General features: G+C 49.3%; 1 protein-coding gene across 1 annotated transcript in view; it reads right to left on the reverse strand.

The window, feature by feature from the left end:
• Window positions 1-26,936, reverse strand: part of KSR2 (kinase suppressor of ras 2) — a 291,041-nt gene that overhangs the window by 251,241 nt on the left and 12,864 nt on the right. The window contains exon 2 of the mRNA XM_090063955.1: window positions 7,041-7,181. Coding sequence (XP_089920081.1) covers window positions 7,041-7,181 — 141 coding nt within the window. The remainder of the gene's footprint in view (window positions 1-7,040; window positions 7,182-26,936) is intronic.

Raw genomic sequence — 26,936 nt, forward strand, 5'->3', positions numbered from 1 at the left:
CCTACTACGGGCTACTATTGATTTCCTGAAAAGAAAACTTCAAGACTAAAGAAAGATTTGTTGCTTTGGAAATAAACAGAATTCAATAACTGGTTTCTGATCTCAGCTGCTCAACCACACAAGATGCCAGCACGTCATAAGGAGAGACAGCAGACCCCAAGTCCTGTTGCTCACATCAGGGACCCTGCTGCCACTCATAAGACAAGAAGAAAGACATCATCCCAAGGCAGTGAACGGGAGTGGAGACCATGAGACTGCTATGCCAAGCAAGAGAGACTGTACTGTGGTGGGCTTGGTGCCATAGTTTCATAGTTAGTAGGGTTGGAAGGGACCTGAGCAGATCGTCAAGTCCGACCCCCTGCCATGGCAGGAAAAAGTACTGGGGTCAAACAACCCCAGTAAGGTGATTGTCTAACCTTGTCTTAAAGACCCCCAGGGTAGGAGGGAGCACCACTTCGCTTGGAAGTTGGTTCCAGATCCTAGCCACCCTGGCAGTGAAGTAGCACCTCCTGATATCTAACCTAAATCTACCCTCTGCCAGCTTGTGACCGTTATTCCTGGTCACTCCTGGCAGTGCTCAGGGGAACAGGGACTCCCCCAATGCCTGCTGGTCCCCTCTGACTGGTTTGTAACAGGCCACTAGATCCCCCCTCAGCCTTGTCTTGTAGAGGCAGAACAGGTTCAGGTCCCGTAGCCTCTCCTCATAATGCCTTCCCTGCTGCCCCTGATCATGCGAGTGGCCCTCCTCTGGACCCTCTCCATGTTGTCCACATCCCTCTTGAAGTGCGGCACCCAGAACTGGATGCAGTACTCCAGCTGCGGCCTGACCAGTGCTGCATAGAGGGGGAGGATCACCTCCTTGGACCTGCTCGAGATGCATCTGTGGATGCATGCCAAGGTACGGTTGGCCTTCCTGACTGCATCCCCACACTGCCGGCCCATGTTCATCTTGGCATCAATGATTACTCCAAGATCCTTTTCTATCTCTGCACTGATCAGAAGGGGGTTCCCCAGCCTGTAGGTATGGTGCTGGTTCTTCCTCTCAAGGTGCAGCACCTTGCACTTGTCAGTGTTGAATCCCATCCTATTCTCATCTGCCCACCCCTGTAACCTGTCTAGGTCTGATTGCAGCCTATTCCTCCCTTCTAGTGTGCCCACATCCCCCAACATCTTAGTGTCATCAGCAAATTTGAACAGGGTGCTTTTTACCCCCTCATCCAAGTCACTGGACTACATTCACTCACACTAGCTTTCCAGATAATTGGCGCCCAAAGAGCCCTCAGTCAGAGGTCAGGATTATTCTCAAGAGCATGGTACCCAATTCATTTTAGATAAGTCCAGGTCACTGAGACAGTACAGAAGGACGATTCCTGTCAGGGCAGAGTACTTTGCTTTCCCAGAGCAACTCTGAGTAAAGGCTCTCCAAACTCTTTCCAGAAGGCAGGACAAGATTGTTGCCATAAATAGACCAAAACACCAAGACAGGCAAGCTTATGTCTTTCATATGCATTCACCCAATCACACCAGTTGAGATGCAGTTAGGGTAAATTTTGGAGACTGAGAACCTGCATCCAGGTGAAGGCAGAAGGGGTGGGAGATCTGAAAACCAGGCCTGAGGCATCTGACACCCAACAGATACTTGACCGTTTCAGGTTTTTTCATAGATTTCATAGACATTTGAGCTAGAAGGGACCTTGGGAGATCATCGAGTCCAGGCCCTACCCCAGGGGCAGGAAGTCAGCTGGGGTCAAAGGATCCCAGCAAGATAAACGTCCAAATGTCTCTTAAAGGAGTCCAAAGTAGGTGCTGACACCACCCCTGGAGACAGTCTCTTCCAGGCCTTGGGAGCTCGGATAGTAAAGAAGTTCTTCCTTATGTCCAGCCTGAAACGGTCTTGGAGGAGTTTGTAACCATTTGACCTTGTCATCCCATGGGGTACTCTGGTGAACAGGTGTTCCCCCAGATCCTGATGTACACCCCTTATATACTTATAGGCAGCCACCAGGTCCGCCCTGAGCCTGCGCTTTGGCAGGCTGAAGAGTCCCCTGGCTCTCAACCTCTCATCATAAGGCCTGTTCTCCTGCCCTCTGATCATGCGCGTGGCTCTCCTCTGCACTCTGTTATACAACTCGCCTTCTATTCCCTGCGAATCCATAGCACAACCAGGGTTTTTAAACACAAGCCCCAGACCCTAACCATGAAAGAGTGCTGCCTCTGGCTCCTGTGACCTGACCAAGCTGCCACATATCTGTATGGATGACAGTTTCCCTCAGACCCCAACAACTCTCTACTCTGATGTTCAGAAGTTACGAGACTCATTGGTCACATTGGCTCTGGGCACTTTTGTCAGAGTCGGTTGTGGATAGAACAATTTTGCCCCCTCGCAAAATGACTGATAACTTTGCCTTCCACTTCAACTTCCTTTGATTTTATGACTTCCAAAACAGTTGTTTAAAAAAAATTGTGGATGACACAGAGCTGTTCTTCTGGGCTCCATCCTTAGCCCAGTCATGGCCACACTGGGATGCAGGTGAGATGCTGTTTTCTCAAACCAGGTAAGTGGGGCACAGAGAGCCTCTGACTAAGAAGGTCAAAAAGCAATGACCATCTCCACTGGAAAACTAGGATTTCATTCTAGGATTTTCACTTTGGGCCAGGGGTTGCAACATTTTGCAGCAGTGGGCCACTTTAGCTGAGCTTAGCTCCAAGCATGGGCTGCTTCCAGTGCAGCCTGTACTATTGCTGCTGGTGCCAAAGCCACTGCTCTCCACAGTACCACCATTGCCTGCCACCACACTGCTCTCTGCTGTAGAAACGCTGCTGAAGACCCCGAGCACCAAAATGCCATGGAAGTCCCCTGGGCCCACAGACCAGATAAAATAGCTTTGAGCCACAGTTTGCTGATCCCTGAGAGCACACACGAAAGGAACAGGGAGATGAGAAGCTGTCATGAGTATTGGGGAGAAGGTCAGTGAACAGCCAGATTCCAGGCAATCATTTTCCTTTCCTGTTGCCCAGGCTTCAAACCCATTTGAGACAAGCTGCAGGGCTCCCACATCCAACTGCTCTGTGCTTCACAAGGCTGGAGGGGAGAGCTGTGATCTAGTAAGATTTCTGTCAGCTCCTTTCTGTGACAAGTTTGTCTTGGGGTTTCCCTCACTTTATGCGGGTTCTGCATATGTAAATTTGCTCTTGTGCGATGACCCTTTTTATACCAAAAATTTGTTATATGCAAGGTAAATTCACTCTCATGCGATTGGTGTGGTGGAACCCGGCAGTCAGCTGCTTCGTGCGGTGCATCGTGGGAGTGATGCGCGCCAAAATATAGTCTCCTGCATGGATCTGTGCTCCTCACTTGCTGTCTGTGACATATGTTACTGTAGTTGCCATCCCCATTATGGCTTCTAAGAGTCCCACTAGCTTATCTCCTACCCCTCTGCCTGGTCCATCAATGAAGTGCAAGAGAACCCTGTGCTTGTGTGCACTGTCTGCTCTTGGTGAGTACCAAACTGGTCTTGTAAAAGTGGTAGAAATGGGTCTGGGGGTCAGTACAGTCGAGATTTTGGAATCTATCCCTATTTGTTACATTGAAGAGTGAATTCCCTTTATGTGAATTTGAGTGATGTGCTGTTTTCCAGGAAGGCATGGCACGCATAAAGCGAGGGAAGCCCGCACCATATATGAATCAGGTCCAGAGTGCCATCTAGTGGCTAGAGAGGGGAAACAGGACTCAGGACATCTGGATTCTGCTGCTAATGGGGACCCCCCCAAAACTCATTTTGCATCGTTGTGCCCATCTCCTCATCTGACATGTAGGTGTCAACAAACCTCCCTTGGCTCCCTGGGGTGAACTACAAGGTGGAGTTGACCTGTAAAGTATGTTGAGGGTTTCGTATGTGAGATGCCCCAGAAGGGTACAGCATTGCTGCTCACCAGCAGGGCAAACCCCAAGTTACTCTGAGAGGCAGGAGCACAGGATAACGTGTGGAGAAGAGCAGGTGGTCAGCAGGGAGGAAGGCACAAAATGCCCACCCCCCACTCCAATTTCAGTGCAGAGTCAAACTTCATTTGGCCATTGCATGGGATTTTGAAGCCAAGATCCCACAACTCCAAGTGACCAGACCAGAATACAGGGTGCTCCTAACTTCTGAAAATCAGGCCCTGCGTGCCCACAATGGCAAAAGGGCTGCTGGATGAGGCCGGCCTACTGACTAGGGGAACGCAGACAGCACAGTCAAATTAACATCCCCACACCCAAAGCACCTCATTCAGGGCGTGAGTAGGGACAACCCAGGAGGCTGCACTGAAGGAGCCCAGCAGAGCTGGATGCTCACACACAGCAGTGACACTGAATGCCAACATGGCCTGAGGATAAACAAACAGTTGCTTGTTCAAGCTGGAGGACATTTGACAAAAAGGCTTGAATAAATTCAACTGCAGTGTGGAGGGGGATTAGCATCACATCTGTAGGATTACAGAGGAGCAGACATAAGTTTAAACCTAGTTTGATACAATTCTGTTACCTTCAGCAACTGATTAGACCTCAAATACCAGGATCTAGGACAAAGGTGGGCCGGGGGGACAGTCAGGCACCTAACCCAAGCACAGGGGTTAGTTAGCTGAGTTTGCCATGCTTAAGACTCCCTGGTCTCAAGTTCAAATTTCAGCACAGCCGATTTGACCCTTCAAAAAAACAAGCATCCCATGGCTTGCTGCACCTGGATCAAGGCCCTGTCTTCTCTGCCCAAATATAGAAATAACCTTAGCACTTCTCCCAAGTAGTGGGTTTACCCTGGTTTTCTCAGGTAGGAGGAAAAGGCTGCACCTCTGTGGTACTGCATGTCCATAATAGTTGGGAAGTGTTCTAGAAATCCTTCCATATAAGGGGCCTTACCCAAGCATAAGATGTTACTAGAGGGACTCGGGACAATTCCCTGCAGCCACCCAGGAGACAGGCATTCTGGAGCGGTGGCCGAGTATGGGAGATTTCTGTTTCAGGATCCCACCCATGAGAAAAAGACCAGTGGGAGCTTCCCAGCAGGGCTATAGAGGTCTTGGTTCAGGCCCTCTGCCTCCACAACAACCAGACAGCTCTCTGGCTGGTGCATCTCATTTTCTAAGGCTCCTCCTATTGGAACTGCTGCCATGCACAAAGGCATTGATGGACCTGGGGCCTCAGAGGGACGCAGTGATCAGGGAAACCTTGAAAAGACTCAGGACCCAGAAGAGATGTAGCTTGACTGCTCCCCCAGTTAGAGCATCCTCAGCCTCTAGGAGTGGAAGTTACAGAGCTGGGTAAGAAAAAGGTAGGTGATTCATGGTTACGGTGGTTAGGGATGGTCCTGAAAAAAAGAGACATTTGGGGTTCAGGTGAAAAGAAGAGCTCATCCACATTCAGGCCCATTTTGCTCAAGCCATTTGCACAGTCCTCCCAAAGACAGCCTAGTAGTCAGACCAGGGACCAAGGGCTGGAGAGAGCCAGCTGTGTGATCCTGGGCAAGCCACTTATATAGGGGAAACCAAGACACAGGTGGTTTATCAGCCTAGGTCAGGAGGGAAACACACAACTCAACTCATCATGCTTGCAGAGAGCTTTCTGCTGGCTGGATAGAAGGTGCTAGAAAAGAGCAAAAGAAGAATTGCCTTCTCAGCACTTTTCTCTCTGTTTCTGCTAGACAGGGCATGGCTGTACAAGCAGTTTTTGTAACTGCCACCTTCCCCCTAGAACTATATAGAGACCATCCGCTCATTCCACATCGGTCCTGGATAGATAAATGCAAGCCTCTGTACAATTTGCACCAGTTTTTATTCCAATGTATGCTCCACTGGGATCAGAGGCAGACATGCTCCCACCCCACAGTACCTCACAGAGTATCCAGCTAGTACTGTACTACCTCACCACGAGGTGAGAAAGGAGCAGGTGCCTGTTTGCTTAGCCCTCATGAAGGAAGGCTAAGGATTATTGGTTCAGTTTTCACTCATCAGGGATGGTATTGTCCACATGGGCAATTCCTGTGAAGCAGTTGATATCCAATACAGCTTCACCCCACTTTCCTGACCAAAGGGATCAACACACACACACACACACGATCCATCTCTCCAGCCTTCCTAAAATCCACACTCTAGTTCAATCACAAGTTATGGAGCTGAGTGCAGTGAGCACTGGGGGAAATCATTTGACTTGTGCTGAGCAAGAGGGCCAAGTAGATGATCACAGGGTTTCCTGCTGTCCTTTGACTCTGGGGATCTGCTCAGTGCAATTAAGTCTGTCATGCGCAGACAGAGCAAGTGCCAAGCCAACTGGACCAGGCCAGAACGGGTACTTTTGACCAGCCTGCATAGGTCTGAACAACTCCTGGGTAAAAAGTTTTAAAAGTCTCTATATCACTTGCGCACTTCTGGAAAAACAAAAACACAACAAAACAAAAAACACCACTCTACCTGCTCTGGTCACAAAACCACAAAGCGCAGCTTTGAGGGGGCCTTGTCCTGAGCAGCAGCATTTTCTAAAATGGCACGAGCAGCCCCAACCAGACTGTACTTTGTCTGGTGGAAGGTGAAAGTCTTCCAGGACACCGCATAAGAATGCAGACACCTACATCAGGCCAGAGGGTTTGGGTTTTCTTCTTCTTCCACAGATTTTTTTCTATTCAGCTTTATCAGCTCAGTGAGAGGAGCTCCCTCCCAGCTCTCCCCGATACACCCTCAAGAACATTTCTGCCAGGCATTGTGGCTCATGCCCTGTGAGTAGTGATCTCATGCCATCCTACTGCTCAGCATGGGAAGATACAGCCCTTGCCCCAAATGCCCAAAGCATCCTTCGGGCAGTTCACACAGGGGGGGCAGCAGCTCAGGTGCTGAGACCAGGGTAGGGGAGCAGGATCTGCAGAGAGAGATTCAGGACTCAGGGAGTGAGGCCCCACTCCAGGCATTGAAGGGTGGGGTGAGGAGGGAAAGAGGCTGTCACAGAGGGAGGGAGTAGGGGAGGCTTGGACGAGCTGGCAGAGAGGAGTAAGGAGCAAGCAGAGCGTACCCCTTACCTCCATGACCTCCTTACGGATGTTGACAATGCGGAACCAGTGCAGGAGCTGAGGGAAGCCCTCCAGCTTGGCATTGCGCTCCTGGAGGGCCACCTTCCTCTTGCATGACAGCTGTCGGCTGAAGTACTTGACCAGCTTGCTCTGCAAGAGACGAGAAAGGGCATGAGGAAGCTGTTGGCACCGAGAACATTCCTCTGCTTGTCTCCTTCTCCAAAGGAACCACGTCTCCCATCGTTTTGCAGCCTGAAACATTCAAAACCAATGAGTTTCTACAGCAAACAACCACCCCAGCCAACCCAACCCCCACAAGATAACTCATTTGCACACATTTCCATAGGTTTGCATCTTTATAGTGCAGCATTCAGAGAGAGGTCACCAAGTTCGATAAGCACAACACACCCTCAAAATCCAAGCACAAGGGCTAGACTGTGATTCCCCCTGCCATATCAATGGCAGCTTCCTCTGTAAATGGCTATGTTGAAGTCAATACAAAGTGCTGCTCAAAGTCTGGTCTGGCTATGCACTTCTAATGCCATTTCCTTGACACAACTGTCAACACCGCCCTCAGCTTTCAGCTGAGCTCCAGAAATCCCAGTGTAGCCAGGTTGTTTCACCAGCTGCATACTAATGCTCTTGAGAAAATGGATGAGAGCACATGAAGGCTCCCGCATTCAGCTACTGCTTCCCCATCCATGTCTCTTCCCACGAGGAAACGTATGCAAGAGTTTGCAGGATGGGAGCCCAAAAACAGACTGGACAGCAGGGACCCGACCAACATGTTTGCGCCTTAGAAAACCCTGCAGAAGCATTTAAGGACTCCAGAGAGCAATTGAAAGATTCCCAGGAAGCCCCAAGCAATTCTCAGATCAACATGGGAGCAGACAAAGCAAGGAATGTGGTGCTGAAGACAAACATTTGCTTTGAATTCTCCTTCCTGGAGAGAGACTCAGACCTGGATTAACGGAACAAGAAACAGGGAGACAGGCAACAGCAACAAGACACTGGAGTTGATCACTTCCCCTCTCACACCCATACATGCTCACCTTGTTGTGGCTGTCACATGAAACTCCCAATGGAGCCCAATGAATTTTGTCTACGTGCATGCAAACCACAAACTGACCTCACCGGTTGTCTCATGTTAGGACTCAGCCCAGTGTGAGTGTACTGCCTTCAGAAAAAGGTGGCCTTCTTCAGGGGCTGTGGTATATGCAGGGGCATAAGTGGGGCTGCTGAAGCAAGAGACTAGGGCAGGAATTAGACATATCTATTCATTTCCAGTGGGAATTGGGTGCCTAAATAACACAGCAAGCACTGAAAACGGCTCTCAATGACAGGAATCTCCTTTAAAGCTACAAGGTAGAAATATCACGGTTTACTTCTCCTGTTTCAGGACCTCATTCTGTTTGGTGCAGAGCCCTGTGGTCTAATGCAGTAAGACACTCAAGCATAGAGCAGTCCTCTGAAAGTCGAAGTTCTGGGCTTCCCTTGTATGTGTAGCTGGGCTATGGCCAGTCCTCAGCACCCTGCGGGATCAGCACATACTCATTACCTAATAGCACTCACTGGTGGAAATCGAAAAACATGATCCCTGCCCTGATGAGCTATTCCAATTTCAGCCCAGCAAGCCCTGATGCAGTATCTAAGCCTAATAGTCGGAGCCAGAGGTCGAGAGTCAGGGCTCCTGGTTCCATTACGTTCTCTCTCACTGCCCCCGCTGACCTGACGCACAAAACTTTCCACGTCTCTGGAAGGGCGATAAGAACATCCTCTATCACGCTGAAGGTATTTATACACATCGTCTCTGCTGCTGGAGATTGTGGGAGATCTTTGGCTATGTCTACCATTATTTGTCCGCTAGTCACATGGCTATCTGGAGCCAGGATCATCTAACTCCACATTTCAAAGCGATAGTTTATACACTTATCTTGTAAGCGCCCTAGCTGAAGCCTGCCAGATTCTGAACTGGAACCAGGCTAAGAAACAGGCCTCATTTCAATAAAGTATAGATGAAAGCACCACTCAGTTAAGACGCTCTGGTGTAAAGAAGCCTTGTGGGGTTGCCTTGGTAAATTCAGCTTGGTAACTTTGTGCCTTTTTGACACCAGATGGCGCTACTGCCCCATATATGGCCAGAAATGTACATCAGCCTTAGCCAGGAGATTTCTCAGCATGACATACAGCACTAGAAATAAAGAAAAAAAAAAAAAGTAAGACATACCACCGCTCCTAAATATAGCTAGTCCCCTCCTGCTCCCGTTGAAGTCAGTGGCAGCATTCCCTTTCACTTCAGGGCTTGATTGCGAATCCCTTACGAAGGCTGCTGAGGAAGTGTCACCACCAGATGGTTGCACAACAAACCATAAAAAGAAGTGTGAACAGCTAGGCAAGGCCTAGAGAGAGCTTCAGACCTGAAAGTAACAACTTAACGGGTTCTTTAAATGGCAACTGGCAAAGACGAGAATAAACGTGGAAGTAAACAGAGCAGAGGGAGAGCCCCTGAGAGCAGTGCCACGCCACTAAGGTGATCGGGACTGGATTTGTTGCCTGTGACCCTATTCATTTGTGGCTTCCCACCACTTCATCTTAGCTCGTCTTGTCACTTCCTGAAGAGGCAAGTCTTTGCGGTGTCCCATCAAAATCAACAAGGCTCTGAACAGCCACGGGGTGAATGAGCAGGTTGTGACAGCAAGAACAAGGTCTTTGCTATGCTCTTTGAAACAGACTGTCTGTTATTTGTCTGTCTGCCACTTAGGCCAGCAACTTCTCGGCACCCCAGAGCACCCTGGCCTCAGGTCCAAGGCAGGCTGCTATTATGACCCTGCTGTCACTTCTCCTCATCCCCCGCTGGCTTCAGTACGGGCACAGGTCCCTATGCCTGACCTGGGCACAGCTCTTTGCTGCCTGACTTGCATATGAGTGAAGCTTCCTGCCATTGACTCCCCCACCAAATTGGATCCAGTGGCTCTGTGGGCTGCATCTGGTGCACAAGCCAACCCCTGACTTATGTCACTTCTGAATATATCATAAAAACAATTACACCTGCACACCAGAGAGTCTCAATTGTCAATAACTAAAACCTACCATAAGGTACCCCCAGCCACGCTTTGCTCATTTATAATAGGTTTTTCATACTTACATTGTAATTATTGGATTTTATGCTGCAGTGACAGTGCACATTCTGTGGGCCTATTTCCCCTCTCACTGACGCAGGCAACCCATTCAAGTTGAAGGGGTTACATCAGTGTAACTTTATGAGATTCAGCCTGAGACATGCATGCAAGAGGGCAGACATAGATTGTAAGAGCAGGGCACATGCCTAGCATGTCACAGGGGCATCTTTAAAGAAAAACAAGGAGCAATGGGCATAAGCTCCTAGAAGAATGTTTCAGACTGGATAAAAGGAAAAACTTCTTCACAGTTTATGTGACCAGACTCTGAAATAGACTCCCAGGGAGGATGGTGCAGGCACCTACCCTGGAGATCTTCAAAAGGAGACTGGACACACACCTTGCTGGGGTTATTTGACCCCAGCAGTCTTTTCTGCCCAGAGTGGGGGCTGGACCCAATGATCTCATGGGGTCCCTTGTGTGAATCTATGAGGTGCTTTGCAAGGGTGTGATGTACTCACTCCTCCAGTGGCATGCACAGTGGGCAGCCTTCACAGGGCGAGAGGATCACCAAAGGAACCTCAAACAGGGACTGACATCTTCTCACTGTAGCTTTAAATACAAGCAGGCAGTGGCTTTCTACAAAGATGAAGGAGGAGATGCAGGACTCCAGGGCTGCATGTGAACTCATCCTTTCCAGCAGAAGTTTGCTGCCTACACATAGCTGCAAGCATACAATTCTACTGGAGTCAGTAGATACAACCCAGCCTGGGGGCTGTGGATTTCCTCTCTCCCTTCCCTAACCCCAAAGCCATGTATAGGTCTCCTGTGTCCACAGTTCATCAACAACACCACCCCCTGTCTCCGCCCATGCCCACTCCCACAGGCACACACTCTGCCCATGCTCCTGGATGGGCTTTGAGTAGGACAGCAGTGAGGAGGAAACTAGGCTAGGAGGCCACCAGGGAGCCCTTTACCTACATTCTCTCCTTGCGCACCTAGCAGAATTTAATCTCCATGGCAATGCTTCTGCAAGGGGTGGAAGGAGAAGTTAGCTAGCAGGGGCCAGCAACTCAGTTTTTGGCTTCAGCAGAAATGCTGGACCAAAGCACAGGTACACACACACAATTTCCTACAGGCCAGTCTCTTCTTGCTTGCATAGAAGGGAGTGCACTCAGCGGATACCCTTCTGCCTGGTGGGGAAAGGCTTGATGAGCCTGAAGCAGAGTCTGCAGCTCCACCAATACATTATCCAAGCACAAAGCAGCATTCACTCCAGGAGATGGGCACCCAGGGGCAGCCACAACAGGACTTGCTCCTCAGCAGTGGCTCCTACCTACACAGATCAAGCCAGGGGAACCTCTTCCTTGTGTGGAGAAACTTTGTACAGGGGCCAAGATGAAAAGTGACTAGAGAGAAACATGAACCCAGCCTGCCTCATTCATAGGTCTAGGGTTAGACGAAACTAGTAGCATCACTGCAAAAAGAGCTAGATTCCCTGGAGATCCCTTTCCTTACCCTGAAGGGGCCAAACACCCATTTCAGGGGGAATCCAGTGCCTAAGAACCCAGAGCCAGATTCTTCAGAAGTCTGTACTGGTGCCATCTTCAACCCGCTATGCACAGAGCAAGAGGAAACGCCCACCAACACCTGTTACAGAAGCATCAGCAACTCCACACAGGACAAGGCCATGGCAAACCAGGCCACAGCCTTTTAATGTGATGCTGTCTCTTTTGGGAGGGGCTGCTAGGTTCGCCTATCCTGTTTTAAACCACAGGCAAGCATTTTAAATGGGCCAAATGGCACACAAGCACCACTAACTGTGTCCCACCAGCAAGGCTACAAGCACTGTAGTGGAAAAAGAGAGACTCTGAAAGGTGCCTTCCCTGACCAGGTGCAAAGGCTCAAAGCACCAACTTTGAGGAATCCTTGGCTAAACATTTGGCTGCAAATGAAGGGTTCTGGACTGAGTAACCCAAGAGGTCCCTTCCCATCCTAAGTTCCTTTTTAAGGCTGACTTTTCTTGTCAGCCCAGACAGGGGATAAACCATCCTAGGCTGGCCTAAGTGACATTGGTATGTTTGAAGCCAGTCCTAAGCCTTTATGAACTGGCCTCCCCTGGCTGCAAGTGGGTCCTTACACCTCAGTGTCCACTGTGAATAAGTGAAGCTGATGAAAGATTTGCTCCGGACTCACTGGAAGAAGGGCCAAACCATAGCCCTCACCAAGTTCCTGTAAAAGGAAGTGGCAGTCAGAGCCATGTCTATGGAGGCTATTAGACTCTCTGCCTCTACTTGGGTTCAGAAGAACCCAGCCGTGGTAACCTCCAAACTTGCTACTAAAGTCCTCCCTGTGCAGACTGCTGAGGTGCCTTTCCCAGAAAAGTGTGGTACAAAGGTTTCCAGAGGTGCCTGGCTAGCTGAGCTCCTTTTGAAAGGACTACTTTAATGGTGCCGAAGCATGACCATACTATCAACAAGATGTCCTTGAACCCAGAATCGTGGCCAGACTTTTCTATATGTTAAATACGCTGACCCTGTAAGGATGATCCCAGTGAAGTAGTCAATGGGTCAATTCCTTTGGGAAGACCTTTGCCAGGTTGAGCCATGAGTGGGTAAAAACTCAGCCTGGGGACTTTTTAACTACCTTTTAGAGAAAGTGTGGGGTTTCCAAGCCATTGTGCTCTTCACACCAATCACAATCCTGCTCCCAAGGAAGCAGAAGCTAGCTTGTAAGAGTTAATTTGGGCTGCTGTTTGCTTTATTGATTTCTATAGCACCTACTGTCCTGACAGCAGAGAGATTAATTGCAGAAAATTAACACCCCAAAACATGGACACAAATGACTAATCAAATGCTAAGCAGAAAAAATAAAGAACACTTGCTGCTTTTCAGTGAAAGCACCATCCACAGGAACATACTTAAAATCTTTTTCCATAAAGTCAATGGCTTTAAAAAAAACAAAACATAAAAACACAGCACTGGGAAGAAGCGAATATAACATTTTCCAGCTTCTTTAAAGCCACATCTCAAACTCCTTGGGCTACTCAAACTCTTGTCCACTGCTGTTGAAATTGAATGTAGTTTCCAGGACCAATCCCCAAACCTACTTTGACAAATTCTGAGCTTTTCCAAACTCTTATAAAAGATAACAACAACAAGATTACAGAGTATGCTGGTTTCAAGGCAACTGCACCCTCCTGCCACAAAAGTCAGAGGCCCCTGATTCGTATAGACAGTGTCTTCCTAGGAGCACACAAATAAGCTTCCAAGGGGAACACTCAAATCAACAATGCCCAGAGAATTATGAAAGCATGCAACAAACGCACATAAAAAGATAGAGACAGATCCCTTGATACACTTGTCTTTCCATTTAGAAGTCTTAGGGTGCCTATACACATGCAGAGAGGTTGCTCCCACATGAAAGCAGACTTGATTAATTGAGTCTGCTGGAAAGCTGCAATTGCTGTGCCCAAGCAGACTCCAGGGTCATCATGTGCATCAGTGTCCCCATGCTGAAAAATGGCAGCAGGGCACTTTAACTCCTACTTGTTCAACAAACTTTAGTTAAAGTGCCCTCACTGCCATTTTTCAGTGTAGGGCCGCTGATACGTATGATGCTCCAGGTGCTTTAATTAGAGTGGCTCTCGGAGCATTTATACACATGCTCTGGAAGGAGGGAGTGGGGTACTTTAATTAAAGCAGCTCCAAAAGCAGCCAAGAGCTCAAAGACAGCAGGCCACTTTAACTAAAACTCATTGAACAAGCTTTAGTTAAAGCACCCCGTCGCCATTTTTCAGTGCAGGGACATGGATTCACGTGATGCTGGAGTCTGCTGGAACACAGTAATTACCACACTCTAGCAGACTTAATTAATCGAGTCTGCTCCGACACACTGTAATTACACGCTGTCGGAGCAGCCTCCTGCATGGATGCAGGTTTCCCTCACTTTACACGATATATGCGTTCCTGGAAAAAAGGCATGTAACTCGAATTCGCATAAAGGGAACCCACTTTACAATGTAACAAATAGGGATACATTCTAAGACCTTGACTGTACTGACCTCCAGCCCCATTTCTACCACTTTTACAAGACAATTTTGGTACTCACCAACAGCAGACAATACATATAAGCACAGGATGGTAGTGAATGGTTAGTTGGTGTGAAGAGAGGGTGCTGAAGGGTCTTCAGTATCAGACTCCACATCAATAGTAAGAGGTACAGGCAGGGTAATAGCCATAGGAGAATCAACAGGGATGGGGCTCTCATCATTCTCCAATACCAGTGGGATGGGTCTGGGGGTAGCGTGAGGCTTCAAGAGCTAGAACATGGTGCACTGCCTCGCTGACCATTGGATCTGGGCATATACCTCTTCCGCTTCATTGATGGACCAGGGAGAGGGGTAGAAGATAAGCTAGCAGGACACTTAGAAGCCATAATGGGGATAGCAACTACAGAAACACATGTTGCAGACAAGGAGGGAGGAGCACAGATCCACATAGGAGACTATTTTGGTGTGCATCACTCCCACAACGCACCACACAAAGCAGATGACTGCGGGCTTCCACCACACCGATCGCATAACTAAGAGTGAATTTACTTTGCATATAACGAATTTTTGGTATACAAAGGGTTATAGCATAAGAGGAAATTCACACATACAGAACCTGCATAAAGTGAGGGAAACCTGTATAGGCACCCTCACAGCCACTCTAATTAAAGCACCCCAACCCACCCCTCCCAGAGCACGTGTATAAATGCCCTTAGGTGCTGCTTGGAAGAACAGGTAAAATGGAAGTCCTGCCTGAAATGGAACATTTAAGCTGGTCTGATGTTTCTGACTCCTACAGCTCAAAGTACTGTACTGAGATAAAAGGCAATAACAGAAAAATGAACAATCACAGGCCTATCGGAGTCTTTCCAAACAACAAGGATCTGCTTCTCTTCCTTGCACCTTGTGTTGTCATTTCCTGATAGACTACAGTCCCTCCCTTGCTCTGGGCAAGCTACGCATGGTGTGAATGAGGGGTCACATTCCAGGTTATGTCATTCCCCTGAGTTAGAGGGTGATTTTGCTGGACCCAAGATATCCTGGGGACATTCAAAAGAGCTGGACAAACATGGTCTAACTTCAGTTGCATTGTTTTTAAATCCTGGCTGTTAAAAGTGCTCAGCAATGATTTCCATCTGCCCTAGTTTTCCTGTTGGCCTTTCTCTCTCCCAGTCTGAGAGGAGATCACAGCAGAAAAGATGCATTTCTCCTGCAAAGGCTGCAGGGAGCCCATTTGGGAGCAGGTGGGAGGGAAGAGAGGCAGAGGATAACCCTTGCAGGGAGATAAATGAGCTCCTTGCTTGCCTCAGAGGCAACTCTGGTCTCCGGAGGGAAAGTAGAAGAAAAGATCAAGGGAGGTATCACCCACAGGTTCTCGGTTGGTCTTCACGCTAGCAAAATATGCACCAAAGCCCCAAATAAATGCAAGACCCTATGCCATGGTGAAAGTGCAGCCCTGCTTGCAAAAAAAAAAAGGACTCACCTGCCAGCTACGCTCATGTGTTAAAATCAGTTTAAGACAGGGATTTTCTAACACCCAACCCCACAGCTTCTGTCTAGACTCTGAGTCCAGCTGGGTTGCCTTTGACTCAAACACCCTGGTGAGAGAGATGCTGCAAACCAAATGCTGCCCCAGTTACATCTGTGCCGCCACCTCCCACAGGGTAAGTGATCACTGGGGTAGCACTAGCAGGTGGCCACAGATGTACCTTACCTAAGCCTAGGAGTATAAGAGACAGTAACAACAGCCACAACATTTCACTAGGAGCCCAGGAACTCAAGGGCTGCAAGGCATATTTGGTAGGAGCCAGCACTCAGTGATTGCCTAATTTCTCACAGCTTCCAAGGTATAAAAGCTGTACACACCCACCTGTCCACAGATCCCAAACTTACACAAATCCAGCAGCCAAAGGGGGGTCCTGCACACACACGAACAGCACCCTCAGAGATCCCAGGCCATGGTTACCACCTCACAGGTGAGGGCCTCTTTTTAGCTCACAAAGGCATTTTTCACTGAGATATACGCAGAGGAGCACTTCTCTAGGTAGTAAAGCTGAATTTACCTGTTCAAATGTCCTTTTCAAGGCTCCCATGCACCTGGGTTAGAGCTACAGTTCAAAGTCACTGAGACAGGGATACAGCTGCCAGTCCCAGAGAAGGGAAAACCAACTCCTACACAAACCCTACTTTATGCTCTCAGAGCACCCAGGTGGCAGCTAGAGAATGAACCCCAGAGTAGAGTCCCTTGGCTGGTCAACTCTATAGAGAAGACATCTCCCAAGCTTCACCAGGATAGCAGAGAACCAGGGCCAAGCACTGCCAGCCCCACTCTTCACCTTCACAGCAATCTCCAGCTCTAAAATACAACACCTGTTTTTAGAGCCACAGTCTGGGAAAGTAGCTACATTAGAGCAGGGAGAAGGGACTCTATTCTATTGCTTGTGCCTTCTCTAAGGCAGCTGGAATCGACTCTAGATGAATGGCTTCTCAGTTCTCACCAGCTTGTTGCTCCAAGCAGGACATGAACTTACATGGAGGTGGGGGGGGGGGGAAAGAAATACACCTCTTGCTTGAGGCTTTTTTTCCTCCTTTATTTAAGGCATCTATAACTACATATCAACTGGGCAAAACAGACAGCATCACTGACCTCAGGCCACTTTCTCAGCACAAACATCATAACAGCCAATTAAAAAAAAACTCCCACTTCTGCAAGGGAAAAAGGAACTTAATCTGTCAAGACACCCAACCAGCAATTACTCTCACCTCTCACTCTCTACAAGGGAAGAAGCCTCACCTGCACCTCCTTACAGTCCTTGGCCGCACCTAGCTGATTCCCTCTACCTGCAGCCAGTGCAGAGGGAAGGATGAGGCCCCGTTTTGTTAACCGTTTTGCGGGTTCTGACAACTCTTTGTCAATAGGGTTCATAACCTAAGGGGGATGAGACGAATGTCCCTTGCATCTGGCTGTTCCAGTAGCAGTACTAACCCTTGTCTGGCAAGAATTCCCCAACTTTTCCACATGGATGCAGCCCTGGTGACAACTGTCTGGGCCTCCAAATCACGTAAGTGAGTTGTACGTGGCAGGAGCCCTTAGGAAAAGTAGCCTACATAAGCTGCATTTGGCTGCCTACCAACAGTGCCCATCACAAAAAGGATGTAGCACAAGATTTGCCCATGCACTCATGGCTGCATCTTTCCCACCCGCAGCCCCCAGTGAACTTGGTAGAACTGCAGGTGTTTATCACATTAGAAAAAAAAACAGAGCAAGGCCAGCTTCAGCTGGAAAGGGCAGTAAGAATATCAGCCAAGGCTTCCTGGAGCCAAGACCTTTCTGGTTTCCCATTACTGCTTACCAGTGTAACCATCTCCTATGGAGAAGCTTTGTTCAGAAAGCTTTGAACACCAGAGTCAAATCAGTCAGAAAGTGAGCTGTGAGAACTGGCTGCCAGTATATAAAGAAAGGGCACAAGACAAAGATGAGCATGAAATGGCAGACATACGTGTAACAGTGCATGGGCTGGGCAGTGTTTAGGGAAAAAGTTGCAGCGATCTAATTCAACTGCTACTTTTATCCAGTGGTGAGGATGCCTTCCTTTGCAGACTCCTACTCCCTGCACTCATATGAGTTACCAGGAGTCTTTTCACCACTATCTGTGGACACATCACCACAACTCACATCCTTCCTTGCCGGTCTCAGAATAAAGCTATTCTGCTCTCTTACAAGAATTGGTTTTTTTAAGCACTTTGTTGTCTAGGCCTGGGGTGGCCTTCTTACACCTCACAAAGGTCCCCGTCACTCTCACTTCTGTAGGTAAATTTGAATGCTCTTGGAAAGCACCAGCCATGGTGTCCCTGTGCAGTACAATGGTGACAAACTCCTCCTAGACCAGTGGGTTTTGACCATTACATAGGCCCAAAACAGGTCTTCTAAATTCAACGCAGAGTGTTGCCCCCAACACCAATGTGGCTAAGGTTGGATCACACTGGTTTTAAGGATGAGAGAGGATATTGGGTTTGTGCTCATCCAGGTCTTGACCTTCCCCAGGAAACAGTCAGAAAAAGAGATCAGCATCCATGTTAAACGGACACTTGACTCCTGAAAACCCAGACAACACACACTGAACTCATTTCAAAGACAAACAGCTTTCGCACATCGACTTCTGGTGTCTCCCTAGTGGGCTAGATTTGAACTGGTGACCTGGAGGTGAAAGGATTTGTGTATGAGTGTTGAGTTTCCTACATAATAACAGAGCATATGGGCCTTATTAATAGACTGCACATTGTGGGCCCAATGGGAATTGGCTGGGCATCTGCATCACAGCCTCCTATAAGGAAGTTTTATCTTTGAGTTGATTTTCATCATAAGAAGGGCTGGGATTGTCCAGACTAACTTCCAGTGACAGCCAAACAGAGCCTGCCTCCAAGTTGTTCCCTAATGCACAGGTGTATTTAGGCTGCATTGGTCTGGAAATTCAGAAAGTGCCATGTTTAAAATATTTCAGAGTTAGGAGTTCTGAACACCAACAGTTACTGCAACTTACAGGTAACAAACATGAGAGAACGTATAATAAAATAGCAATTCTTGATGTGCTACTTATATGAAAGGTAGATTGGTGATGTGGCAAAACCATTGAACTGATCCCTAGGAGACACACAGTCTATTCCAGCGGTCTCCACCATTTTTAGGTCGGGGATCACTTTTGGAATCTAAAAGGAACCAACGATCTACCCCCCAGCCCCTCGCCCAGCAGATAAGTCTGTGGGGTAGGGAGGGGAGGGGGGAAGGGAAAGGGCCATGGCAGGGCAGGGCAGATGGAGGCCCCAGCCCTAGCCCCACTCCCTCCCTCACCCCTGGGACCTTGATCTGCCCCCCTCCTCCCTCAATGGCAGTGAGGGAATAGATTCATAGAGTGTAAGACTGGAAGGGACCTTGGAAGATCATAGGGTCCAGCCCCCTGCATCAAGCAGGAAAGATACCTGGGAGTCAGGTGGCCCCAGCAAAGTGACCGTCCAGTCTCCTCTCGAAGATTTCCAGGATAGGCGATTGCACCACCTCTGGAGGGAGCCTTTTCCACAGTCTGGACACCCTGACTGTGAAAAAGTTTTTCCTAATGTTGAGCCTGAATCAATCTCCCAGGAGTTTGTGGCCATTGCTCCTAGTTTTCTTATTGGGTGCCCTGGTGAACAGTTGCTCACCAAGCCCTTGATGTACCCCCCTAGTGTAGCGGTACACTACTACTGGGTCCCCTCTCAGCTTTCTTTTCCTCAGGCTGAAGAGTCCCAGATCCCTCAGCCTTTCTGCGTATGGCTTCCCTTTTAAGACTCTGATCATATGGGTGGCTCTTCTTTGGACTCTCTCAAGCTTGTCCATGTCCTTGTTAAAGTGTGGTGCCCAGAACTGGACACAATACTCCAGCTGCAGTCTCACCAGTGCTGAGTACAGTGGAAGAATCACCTCTTTGGTTTTGCTGGAGATGTAACGATTGGTGCATGCCCGATTATTATTTGCCCTGCTGGCTATAGCATCGCACTACTGGCTCATATTCATACTGTGATCTATTGTTACCTCCAGGTCCCTTTTATTCGTGGTGCTAGTCAGTTTGGTGCCACCAAGCCTATAGGTGTGTTGGGAGTTGCTCGTCCCAAGGTGGAGCACTTTACATTTCTCAACGTTGAACTTCATCAGGTTCTGATCCGCCCAACTTGCCAGCCTGTCTAGGTCTGCCTGTAACTGTAGCCTATCTTCAAGCATGACCACGCTTCTCCATAACTTGGTGTCACCTGTGAACTTGACCAGGGAGCTCTTCACCCCCACAACCAAATCGTTAATAAAGATGTTGAAAAGTACTGGACTGAGCACCAACCCCTGAGGGACACCACTGCCCACTTCTCACCAGGATGACACAGATCTGTTCACTACGACTCTCTGTTTCCTACCCACCTAACTGTCTTGGAGTTAAGCCCACAATCCTCCAATTTTCTCACAAGGACATTGTGGGATACTAGATCAAAGGCCTTTTGGAAGTCTAGGCATACAATGTTAACCTGCTCTCTCGTGTCCAGGTGGCAAGTTACCTGGTCATAGAAGGAAATACCTGCCTGCAATAAAGTTATGCTGGCTGTCATTCAGAATCCTACCCTCTGCAAGCTTATCACAGACAGACTCCTTGATGAACTTTCCTAGGATTTTCCCTAGGATGGTAGTTAAGTTAATTGGACTATAGTTATCCAGGTCCTCCCCCTTGCCCTTCTTGTGGATGGGCACAACACTGGCCCTCTTCCAGTCCTCAGGACTTCTCCAGAGTGCACAGCCAGGGCAGGGCAGGACAGGGGATGGAGCTGCAAGTGGGGCGCAGGGGGGCATGTAGCCTGTGAGAGCATGGGGGGGGCATGTGCCCCTGGATCTGTATGTAAGGTGGGGGGGGCTGGGGCCAGGTCAGTGCCAGGCTGTGTTCAGGGCAGGCAGCTGCAGCAGCAGCGCTGGGAGTGGGGCCACAGGGCAGGCCATAGCTCCCCCAAACTCCACTCCCAGCACCACCAAGTGCAATGTGGGCAGGGTCAACAGGAAAAGCCCGGAGCAGCCTTCCAGCCCACAGCTGCAGCCTGCCCTCCTCTGCGCCCACCAGCCCCTGCCCCCGCATGTCTTCAGGGGTGGGGCAGGGATTGGGGGAGGGGAAGGCTTCACCAGGCTGCTCCCATTGTGCCTGGCCCACACTGTGGTCGGTGGCAGTGCTGGGAGTGGGGGGGGCTATGGCCCCCACTGTAGCTCCGCTCCCACGACTGCTGCTGCAGCTGCCCAGCCTCCCGCTGGGCCTGGCCCACGCTGCTCTGTGGTAGCATTGGGAGTGGGGGTTGGGAGGGCTACAGCCCCCCCTGCACTGTGGCCCCACTCCCAGCGCTGCCCCCCCCGGCCTGAGCACAGCCCTGCTGGGAACAGCATGGCACTGCTGCTGCTCTGGCCCCAGCCTGCCCTGCATGCAGATCTGGGGGCACGCGCCCCCCCATGTCCTCCCAGGTTTGCATGCCCCCCCTACCTGTACCCCCTGAATAAGATGCTTACGGCTCTGCCCCCTGCCCCAGCTGCAGGCTGGGCTTTGTGCCCCATGTCCTGCTGCACATGCCCTGCGGGCCTCAGCCCCTTCTCTCCCCCACTGACTGACCTGCTAGGCTTGTAGGGGGTGGTGCATGTAAACACTTAGCCCCCACAGCCCAGGACTGACTTCAAGAGGCTCTGGGATCCACTGGTCAATCCCAATCAACTGCTTGGTGACCACTGGTCTATTTCTACCTTAGCCACTGGTCAGCTGGGTGACTGGGGATGGGTCACTTCACTGCTTTATGCCTTAGCTTCTCCATCTGTAAAATAGCTTTCCTGATCCATAAAGTACTTTGCCATCTACAGATGAAAAGAAACTACAGAAAGTAACGTGTCACTGTAAGCATCATGCTCTTTCCACTGGTGAGAAAGTGATATTGGTATTGGACAGTTTTAGGAGTGTGTCTTGCTAGAAATGCTATAACAATTGTGAACTCTCTAAAGGGACAGAAGAATAAAAAAGGTCCTATGAGCTTCTGGCTCGGCATCAAGGAAAGTACTTAGCTGCTTTGTTTGAGATGTACAACCTTGACAATGCCTGTCCTAGCTTGTTTAGATATTTCTTAGGGCTATGATGATGAAGGCTTTCTGTTGGAATATACTAATCTTCAGGTCCCCCACAGTCTGAAACAGTGTCAGACCCTACCCCACCCCATTAAAAAATTCTCAAGGCCCTAGAGTTTCTATTATCCTAATCCAGAGCTTGTCTCGTTATGAAGTACTGATGTGATTTTGTTTAGTCTACCTAGTTAATCAAATATAAACCCAAACAGTTACCCCCAATCCAGTTTAACTCTGCTTTCAGCTCTTTAGCTTACTGAAGCAACCACAATCTGCTGGCTAGGAAACTGGCTCCATGGTCAGACCCAGAGGGTGGTAATTGATGGAAGTCAATCATCATGGTGCCCTGTGACCAGTGGGGTCCCCCAAGGCTCTGTCCTTGGACCCATATTGTTCAACATCTTCATTAATGATGTGGACATTGGAGTCAGAAGTGGACTGGCCAAGTTTGCTGATGATACCAAACTTTGGGGCAAAGCATCCACACCAGAAGACAGGAGGAAGATCCAGGCTGACCTGGACAGGCTCAGCAAATGGACGGATGAGAACCTCATGGTGTTTAACACCGAAAAATGCAAGGTTCTCCACCTTAGGAGGAAAAACCTGCAGCGTCCTTATAGGCTGGGCAGTGCTACACTGGCTAGCACTATGGAAGAAAGAGACTTGGGGGTCATCATTGACCACAAGATGAACATGAGCCTACAATGTGATGCTGCAGCTAGTAAAGCAACCAAAATGCTGGCTTGCGTCTATAGATGCTTCTCAAGCAAATCCCAAGACGTCATTCTCCCCTTGTACTCGGCCTTGGTGAGGCCGCAGCTGGAGTACTGCGTCCAGTTTTGGGCTCCACAATTCAAAAAGGATGTGAAGAAGCTTGAGAGAGTGCAGAGGAGAGCCACGCGCATGATCAGAGGTCAGGAAAACAGATCTTACAAAGACAGGCTGAGAGCCATGGGGCTCTTTAGCCTGGAAAAGCGCAGGCTCAGGTGTGATCTGATGGCCACCTCTAAGTTTATCAGGGGTGACCACCAGGATCTGGGGGAACATTTGTTCACCAGAGCACCCCAAGGGACAATGAGGTGGAATAGTTATAAACTACTGCAAGACCATTTCAGGCTGAACATAAGGAAGAATGTCTTTACTGTCCGAGCCCCCAAGGTCTGGAACAGCCTGCCATCAGAGGTGGTTCAAGCACCTACATTGAACACCTTCAGGAGTTAATTGGATGCTTATCTTGCTGGGATCCTATGACCCCAGCTGACTTCCTGTCCCTCGGGCGGAGGGCTGGACTCGATGATCTTCCGAGGTCCCTTCCAGCCCTAATGTCTATGAAATAAATCTATGAAGCAAGCTCAAACAATACAAGCAAGGTTTAAACCAGTGCAAGTATTCCTAAACCAGGAGGTGGCACTAGTTTAACTAAAACCATTAATTCAGCTTTGCTAAATCCAAGTATTTAACAAGCACAAGCACTTCCCTTCCTTTCCCCCTTACAAAATATAAAAAAAAATTGCACTGATTTGTGCAGCTGTATCTCAAGCCAAATCAGTTCTGAATTCTCCCAACAGAGCAGAGCTCTATTGTTCAAGTCTGTATGGCACTACCACCACCAAGTAGCCTACTCTTCAGTCTGGGGCTTCAGATACTCCCAAATCTATAGCAGGCATCTTACATGCAGGCCCCAAGCCTGGAGGCTTTGGAATTCAGATGCCCCCTAATCTCGCTTGCCCCTAGCCAAAAGGCCGAAGGAACAAGCCAGAGGGCGTGCCCCATCACCTTAAACTGTATGAAATCCTTACACCCAGAGGCACCTGAAGACTCCTGCACACAAAGTGCAAGGAATAATCCCCCACCCTCCAACCACGCCAAGTCACTCAAAGTGGAGAATAAGGGCGTCCCCACTGTCAGGCACTTGCCTAGTAAATCAATGCAAATAAAAACAAGAGTGGGCTATATTAACAGATCAGAACAAGGGCCTGGGAGTCCCAATGCCTGGATTCCAGTCCCATCTCTTCCACCCACTGACTGCAAGTTCCTAAGCAAGTCACATAGGACCACATTTGTAAAGGTATTTACGTACCTAAAATGCAATAGAGACTGGTGGGATTTTCCAGGTGCCTAACTCCCACTGGGAGGTAAAAGCTTTTGAAAATCCCAGGTGCCTCCTACGTGCATTTTTCAAGTCCTAAGTATCTTTGAATAATCTGGCCCTTAACCTCTTGTGCTTCAGTGCTGGTACCTGCCCCTCCCTCCTATGCTCCCAAGTGCTATTAAAATAATTTATGTTTGTAGATTGCTGTAATATGCTTGGGAGAGAGATAGAGGCTCCCAAGGTGTGCAAAGTGGGATGATTCACTGCTAAAGAGAGGTGCCAGTGCATGGGAGAAATGTTTATCAGTTACAGAAGCAGACAGTCAGCTGCCAGAGGTTTGCCGGAGCAGTGTCACTTTCTTTATTAGGCATTATTGCCTCATCAGCATCTGCTAATAGGCAGTGGCTGGTCTTCAGGCTGCAGGGAAAAAAAATTATGCACAGCAAAAATTATCTATAAAGACCATGGCTTGTGGAGGCCAAGATTTGCAGGAGGCTAAGAATAGTCCTAGCAAGACGCACTCTGTGCTAAAAGGTGAGAATGTTGCTCTCACCAGCCTGGAGGAGCAAAATATCTTGGCCCTTCTATAATAATTAAAGCTGTAACATCCCATCAGAGCCAGCACTGGCCTCAGGTTGTCAAAGGCTGATGAGAGAAACCGCATGAGGTCTGCATATCTGAAGCCCTAGGATGAGCATTTCACTCCTTGTACACTCCCCCTGTGCGACTCCTGGGCTTGCCATCTCTTGGACGTGGCTCTGTTGGGCAGAGGGGCAGCCGGGACTAAGAGGAGCAAGACCAAGACATATACCCCCTTCATGGGTTTCTGTGGTGAGAGCTCTCCATCCTGTTTCTGTTGCCTGCAGGCCCCTCTATTCAGAAGGGTGCCGGGGATTTCCACCCCTGCCTAACACTGGTGGGAATTCCCCTTCACTGAAAACAGGTTGTGCTCAGGTTTCCCTCGGAGCAGGGAGACCTGCACTGTGACAGCAGCAAGATCGTTTTGGCGCTCAGTGCAGTATCCAAACCCGGGCCACCGACCCTCCCATGCTGCAGAGATGAGCAGTGGCACGTGAACACTGTCAGCCAAAGGCTGGGTGAGTGTTACGGGACCGGCTTCTGTGAACTCCCCGAGCTGAGCAAAGACACTAAGCAGACTCAATTGGTGATAAACCTCGTCTCCAGGGAGAGGGACAACAGCTGTACCTCTCTCAGAGCACCCTCTGCCAGCTAATCTACGGAGCAACATTGACGTCAACGGCACTGGAAAATGCTTCCCTCCCCTGACCTGCCTGGAGATTAAGATCATAGGGGAGGCGGGGAAACTGGAGGGGAGAATCAAAGAAAATGCGGATGGAAAAACGTGCAAATAAACCACCTGTAGGAGCACCCAGCTAAAGTACGTGAACCTGGTGCTGGATTAGTCAGACTATGCAAATGCAGGGGAAACGTAATCCGCCTTGGAGAGCTCTCCAGCTATGTCTGGAAGTAGCAGTGATAGCCACATGCTGCATTTAAAACTTTAATGAATGCATATTTTTTCTGTTAGGCTATACCCCAATGCTAGTGATAAACGATCCCCCTCCAAGGCATCCTTCGGAGCTGCCAGCTTCTCAGGACAGCCAGCCAATTCTGCTGCCCTCCTGCCTCCAGAGGGAACAGAGAAGGACCCAGGCATGGTACTGGCCAAACATCTGGATAATTTAGGCTAAATCAGAGTGGAGATGAGCCTCTGAGAAAGTGATGCAGCAATGCAGCACACAAATTAGACAAGGCTAGTGACAGAAGAACTATTTCCCCTGTGAAGCCAAGCTCCCTCCCCCCTCCCCAGCTTTGTACTAGGCTCCCTCATGGCAGGCACTGCAATGAGTGCTTCCCAGTGCATCTGCAAGGGTGGGCAGTCCTGCCAGCCTGATCAACAATTCCATTAGCATTGCAGATACGAGGGTCAGCATGGCCTCGTGTTGCTAAGTGTAGAGATTGTTCAGTGATGCTCAGGTGAGGGGGTGGGGGTTTTCCATACACAGCAGCCTGCAGGCTCCTGTTACTAATGTGGAAAGCCTCCCACCAAAAGCCCTCTGGGTCTGATTATCCATTGCCCCACACCTGGCAAGGGAAATACAAAAAACATTTACTCTCCTGCCGTGCCAGCTCTATGCCTGCTCCATGGGGATTCAAATGACGACACGAGGTGCAAGGCAGCAGAGAATAAAGCCCTGGGAACCTCATTGACCGTAAATACACCCCAGCCTGATGGTTCCCAGAGGCAGACCTAGGTCAACCTGCTCTCGCCAGAGAGGCCCCTTCTGAAGGGGTGTCAGGTCAACATGACATCCATCCCCACCACAGCAAACGTAATGGGACTATGAGAGCCTAAAGTGAACGGAGGGTCTGGAAGAGCTAAATTAGGCTTCCCATGGGCTTGCTTCACCTGGTCCATCTTCTCCCTTTTATGGTCTTCCTCCCTGTCTCTTGTTGCCTTTCACGTGCTCTCACTCCTGAAGAAGCTAAAGCCTTGTCCTCCACAGTGCCTGCCACCTAGGAAAGGCTTCATGCATCTACCTCATTCTCTCTCCAATACTTTTTGTGTACACCTTCCCTCCTGTGTCCTGTAAGAGACTTGGTAAGTGGCTACAGCAAAGAAATCAAGCCCTGATACTGTGATAGGACAGACCAGTACTGTTAGCCTCCCCTCTCCCATCCTGCCAACAGAACTCCCAGAGCATGGCCAGGCTTTCCCCACATGCCCCCTACACCAGGCACTTTGTGGAGAAGGAAGGGATTGATCCTGCCAGAGTGAACTGGGGGAAACAAGACAATGGCAAAGGTACAGTACAACGAGAGGGAATACCGAGGGCCCTTGAGGTAGTCAGCCTACCTGCTTGGCTCCAACAACACTGCCAAGGTTTATCCTGGGACCACAAGGGATACTAAACCATGTCCTGAGCCTAAGGAAAAGGAACTGTGAGGAATAAATAAGCAGCAGTAG

The sequence above is a fragment of the Crocodylus siamensis genome, chromosome 9 (genome assembly GCF_052110815.1).
Source record: "Crocodylus siamensis isolate JL-2025a chromosome 9, ASM5211081v1, whole genome shotgun sequence".
Classification (NCBI taxonomy): domain Eukaryota; kingdom Metazoa; phylum Chordata; order Crocodylia; family Crocodylidae; genus Crocodylus; species Crocodylus siamensis.